At 33.4% G+C, this 5,682-nt stretch overlaps 2 protein-coding genes across 2 annotated transcripts; one reads left to right on the top strand and one right to left on the bottom strand.

Annotated features, from left to right (window-relative positions):
- The first annotated feature begins 1,200 nt into the window (after nucleotides 1–1,200).
- On the top strand, nucleotides 1,201–1,557 carry LOC136039997 (uncharacterized). Its single transcript, XM_065724062.1, has one exon. The coding sequence runs from the start codon at nucleotides 1,201–1,203 to the stop codon at nucleotides 1,555–1,557; it is 357 nt and encodes a 118-aa protein (XP_065580134.1).
- Nucleotides 1,558–2,264: 707 nt separating this feature from the next.
- On the bottom strand, nucleotides 2,265–3,903 carry LOC136040228 (uncharacterized; the record flags this gene model as incomplete). The annotated part of the gene is given in 1 exon segment (XM_065724422.1): nucleotides 2,265–3,903. A coding segment is annotated over 1 exon segment (500 nt), but the record flags the coding sequence as incomplete, so codon positions are not given.
- Between the last annotated feature and the right edge of the window lie 1,779 nt (nucleotides 3,904–5,682).

Here is a 5,682-nt window from a genome sequence, read left to right on the forward strand (position 1 = left end):
TATTTTTGTTTGAGATCATGATGAGATGTCACTTAACTCCCTTTTCTTTCATTTTAACACTTTTGATTCTATCCTTCAATTCACCTTAGAGCTAGAAGATAACCGAAACCTGCCTTTTCTAGACGTCTCAATTTTGAATAAATCTTTCACTCTTGAATGTTCAATTTATATGAAACCTACACATTATAGGTTTTTGCCTTTCTGTTTCAGCTATTCTCCTTGCGGAAAAAAGAGTAGCTATATCCTTTTGGCTGATCCTCTATAAGGAATATATTCAAAAGCTCACATATTTCCATGGCTGAAATAAAAAAGACATTTTTTGCCAAGTGTATCCCTTCAAATTAGTGTTACCTATTATAGGAAAAGACAAAACAAAAGGCAGAAAAGGGATACATCAACTCCGAAACCCTAAGCGTGTATCAGCTATTTCTTTTTTTTCAACCGAACATTGTCAACAACGGTAATGGCAAAATTTGCTCTATCTTGAAGAGCATTATTGTTAATATAATTTTCTGTTCTTGTGGTTTCTTCTATGTTAGAAGAACCCAGAAACCATTAGGGGAGAACACAGGCTGTGTCAGAACACAGGCTCTAAGTGGATATGGCCATAGGGTCAATCCAAAAGCCTGGGAATTTTACTCTGCCTTGGATCAACATGTATATGACAACCCATATCATTCAATTCTATTTGATAACATCTTCATGATTTTCTCTACTAAGGATCCTATGCAAAACTTCAGGAAGGCATTGGAAATAAAACAGGCACATTTTTCAAAATATATTCCTAAATAGGGACACCGGAGAAACTTATCTAAGCTTAATTTATAATAAAAATACTAATTCGATAGTTCTATAGCAAAGGTTGCGTAAAATCATATTTTGCAATATAATAAAAGCTCTGATAGCATCATACCTGGTAGGTGATTAAATTTAAAAAAATGCTCAACATAAAACAAAGTATTGAATCGTCATTCAGTGTTATATTTTTTAGTCAAATCCCCTCATACTGAAGCTCCCGAGAGGGTGTTTCAATTTTAGTTTTGTGTTTCTTCTAAGATTTGGTTTTTGTTCTATCTGAATTTTGCGATTTGCCTCGTAATCTACGCTTTTTTTACTTGCTGTTTTTATCCTCGTTTTAATATACTTTACATTTTTATTGACTTGCAAAGATTAGCCAGAGTGGTATTAGAAATATTCGCTATGAACGCTTGGCCGCCAAAAGCCAGTTATCCCTGTGGTAACTTTTCTGACACCTCTTGCTTAAAACTCTTAAAGCCAAAAGGATCAATAGGCCGTGCTTTACTCGCAGTCCGTACTCGTACTGAAAGTCGGGATCAAGCCAGCATTTGCCCTTTTGCTCTACGGGAGGAGGTTTCTGTCCTCCCTGAGCTGGCCTTAGGACACCTGCCTTATCATTTGACAGATGTACCGCCCCAGTCAAACTCCCCATCCGGCACTGTCCTCAGCACTTATCGAGAGCGCCACCCGCAGGTGGACTCCCTTGACACCTCAAACAAGTCCCCAAAGGGCCTTGCCTCCGCTTCACTGAGTAAGTGAAGCGACCATGAAAGTAGTGGTATTTCATTGCCGACGTTACCATCTCCCACTTATGCTACACCTCTCATGTCACTCCACAATACCGAACTAGAGTCAAGCTCAACAGGTTGACTCTAGTTCAGCATTGTGGAGTGACATGCATAAGAAGAAAATTTTCAAGTAGTCAACCCGTAGACAACCTGCGTGTGTTCCCCAGGGAGAACTTCCAACAGGTTGACTCTAGTTAAGCATTGTCGAGGGACATGCAGGCACGGAGAGGTGTAGCATAAATGGGAAACAGTAACAACGGCAATCAAAGGGGTAAAATTAACCTTGACTAGGCTGTCCACTTAATTGAACAATCTGTCTTGGCTTTTTTCTACAATTGGCCATCGACTTTGACTTTTATCACAACTATTCCCTTTTTGTTTCAATTCAAACAATGTTTCAATACATTTTTTGTTGTAAAGTGACTGGGTCTAGAATTCCTGAAGTCATTTAAATTTTTTGTCTATATTGGCTTTAGACACGTTTTTTAGTATTAATCTCTTTATTTATTCTTCCATAACACTACAGCAGACAATTTCTAAGATATGTTACAAACTTTTCCCAAGTGTAAGCGCTAAGCCAATATAAGGATTCTTATAGTTAAATACCGAAAATATTTCAAATATTATATTATTAACAAATGGAAAAGACTATTCTAAGCATAAACAAAGAAAAGCCAACATTCGGAAACTGTTTATTCAAAAGGAATACGACTAAGAGACTTGAAGAGCTACAACAGATAAAAAGACAAATAACCAATCCACCGTGATGTAACAAAACGCTTATTATCATAAAAGAAGAACCTTAAAACGATCAGAAACTGCAATGCATAACGATTACATATTTTAAAAAAGCAAAAATTACCACAAAGAGGAGCCAAATCCCCCTTTTTGATTTAATGAAGAAAATATAATTTGCACTTTGGTGAAAAATGAATTCATCTTGAGCCTATTCTATTTTATAAATTTAATAAATACAAAATGTTGAAACTTTCAGGACATGATGTCAGTGTGTATTTAACAGATAAACTATCTTCCATTGCCATTTTCAATGATCTGGGCAATTATTGTTATGGTTTTATATTATGAGAAATAGAGACAAGTATTTCAAAATTAAAATGGTTTTTAATAAAGAACTGAATATTTTTCTTTTTGAAATTACAGTGGATGATATCTTAGATCCTACTTAATAGCAGTTTTTTTCGTATTTAGTTTTAATTGGTCATTTGTTTTCAATCCTTTTTGTTTTGGGTTTAAATTGTTTATTAATTGTCATTTATTGTTGCATTATGCCTACACCATTGCTTGAATTTTTTCTACCAATTCTAAATTATTAACTAATAAAAGGCTTAGAATTCAATGCCAAAGCTCCTACAATGAAGTTCTCTCACTATTAGTATGCTAAAAAAAATAATACTAGACATAGAACTTGATGTTTATGAAACAAACATTTTTAAGTTTAGAAGTAGCCAATGAAACTCTGGGGAATATTAATTGACGTTTTAAGTTCTTTTTTGAAATTCTAATAGTTCAAAATAGGGATGAAACCTTTTAATCGACAAAGTTATCTTCAAAGTTATGTAATTTCCTTTGAATTCATTGCATAAATCTTTTTTTATCATTTTTCAATATACCTTGTTTTTTATTACCATAGTATATAGAAAAATACAACATAGCTCTTTGAAAACTAACTTTATTAAAAAAGCCTTTGCTAGAAAATTTTGAATATTATACTTACTTAAAAACACATAATTCATCGGTGATCTGTATTCTTGTAAGCTATAAAATTAGCTAATTTTTTTATTTGATCATAGGCATGACTATACATCCAAAACAGGTAAGGATAGACTTATAAGTGTTTCTAAATCACTTTCATCTATATCTTCATCTTTTTGCCCTGTTATTATTCTATATATATCTCTTAAGCTTGGTTTCGATGACTTTACTTGATATTCACTATTTTTGAAATATTTTTCCTTGATGAAAATATCATCACCTGGATGCATTCCACCTTTAAATGTTTGATAAAAAGAGTATCCTTCGACATAAAGAAAATCATGAATTTTCTGCCTTTCTATCTCTGGCTTCCCGTATACTTCTATCATAAGCACAGCTATCTCGACCTTTTCGAAAGGAATGGTCTTTAAAATTTCAAACTCAACACCCTCAGTGTCCAGGATAAACAAGTCGATTTTCATCAGAGAGACAGCAAGTAGCAATGAATATAGAGGAATACACTGAATTTGAAGAAGATCTCCACTATCCTCGATGTCACTTGCTCTAAGACCATGTTTAATTCCACCGTTACCAGGATTTATACCTAGAATAAAATATAAATAAATATATATTTCATTTTGAATGAGATTTTATGCTATGTTTATAAAACTTCATATTCTGCTCATAATTTGTACTATTGATGAAAGGGAGCTTTTAATATTTAAAAATTTTTGTTCTTAGGGTAAACATCTAATGTTTGTGACGCTTCCATCTAAATATTGACATTCATCTATCAGTCAATATATATATATATATATATATATATATATATATATATATATATATATATATATATATATATATATATATATATATATATATAATATTAATAATTTTTTATGCCCTTTTTACAAACAAAAGGTGTACAAAGAGGAGTATGGAAAGAAAAATGACGAAAATTAAAAATTACTCTTCTAATGAAAATCAGTAAATCATAATAATAACATAAATCATAAACATAACTAATAAAATAGCACCCATAAACATATCGCATAAATTTTTATTTTATTACAGAAATAACGACAAAACTGTTATTCCATTAAATGAGACAATTAAAGGGAAAATTTATTCTATTTTCTCTAGACCGTCTTATGACGGTCTAGAGACCTCTCTTATGAACATAAGTAAAATTTTGCTATTTGCTGCCACTGATAGATCTTTCGGAAGTGATGATAATAAAATCTGGGACCACGGTAAACTAGGAGTAGTGAGGTCAGTGTTCAAATCATCACAGAGTAAACTGCCTTTGCCAGATGCTCGTATTTTATGTGAACTTTTTGAGATTCTTGCACATGCTTTAGTAAAACGTTCGTTGGATTGTTCGTTTCTGTAATTAGTAGGCATATAAACTGCAAGAATAACGACACGGCCTAGATCAACTGCAAGAAAAGTATTATTGGTTTCAAGTAAAACATACACAAGGATCTTTTTTACTCCAATCATAATACTTCCAGAGGGACGACCACCTGTGATTTTTGCAAGACGCATGAAGAACTCGTGGTCATAAGAAACTTCCAACTGATTACTATTAACACCATTTAATTGGTGCTCAACTACACACGCTACATCGAATGACTTGACATTCTCGTGCGTAAAATCCCTTAATTCCAGTCTTCAGATTTCTATATGTGCATCTTAAACAAGTAATTACTGCAGCATCAGCATCTTTCAAAAGTGCATCAAGCAAAACCAAGGATTCAAAGAGCTTGAGTTTAGTACATAAGACGGTAAAAGGGTGACAAGAACTGCAAAGAGGAGCATCTCTTTTGCCCTTCTTAAGGATGGAAGTTTTTTCCGATACAAAATTGCAAAGGGACTACACCAAAAACAAGGATCATCTAAAACAGTAGTGCTAAATGTTGTTCTATTAAAGAACCTGCAATTCACAGGTGCCTTGCTGAAGTAGAATCCACAACATACGAAGATTGTTTCTGTAATTTAGGCATCAAAGATTGAACAACACTTGGTGGAACAACCAGGAAAGATTTCGTCTTATTTGAAAGAACAAGGTCAAGCTGTTTTTCAAATAACTCCTCTATGTTTTGTTGGGAGCATTGATTTCCCTTGTAAATTGTTCAACCCACTTTTCTCTGGCACAATAACACTGTGGGCTTTGATAGGCTTGCTATACTTCTAAAGTTTGGAGGGGTCTTCAGCAATACAGATTATATTGTTCTGGAGCAGTATTAACTTATAGTTTTTCAGTTCCTTGTTAAATTTTCGTTTCGTACGAAACCTCAAGTCATTAGCTAAGCCATGTCTCGGGTAACCACAGTCGTTCCAAATAGAAAGTCATAGCTTGGCCGAATTACACACATTAGCT

The sequence above is a fragment of the Artemia franciscana genome, chromosome 20 (assembly GCF_032884065.1).
Source record: "Artemia franciscana chromosome 20, ASM3288406v1, whole genome shotgun sequence".
Classification (NCBI taxonomy): Eukaryota; Metazoa; Arthropoda; class Branchiopoda; order Anostraca; family Artemiidae; genus Artemia; species Artemia franciscana.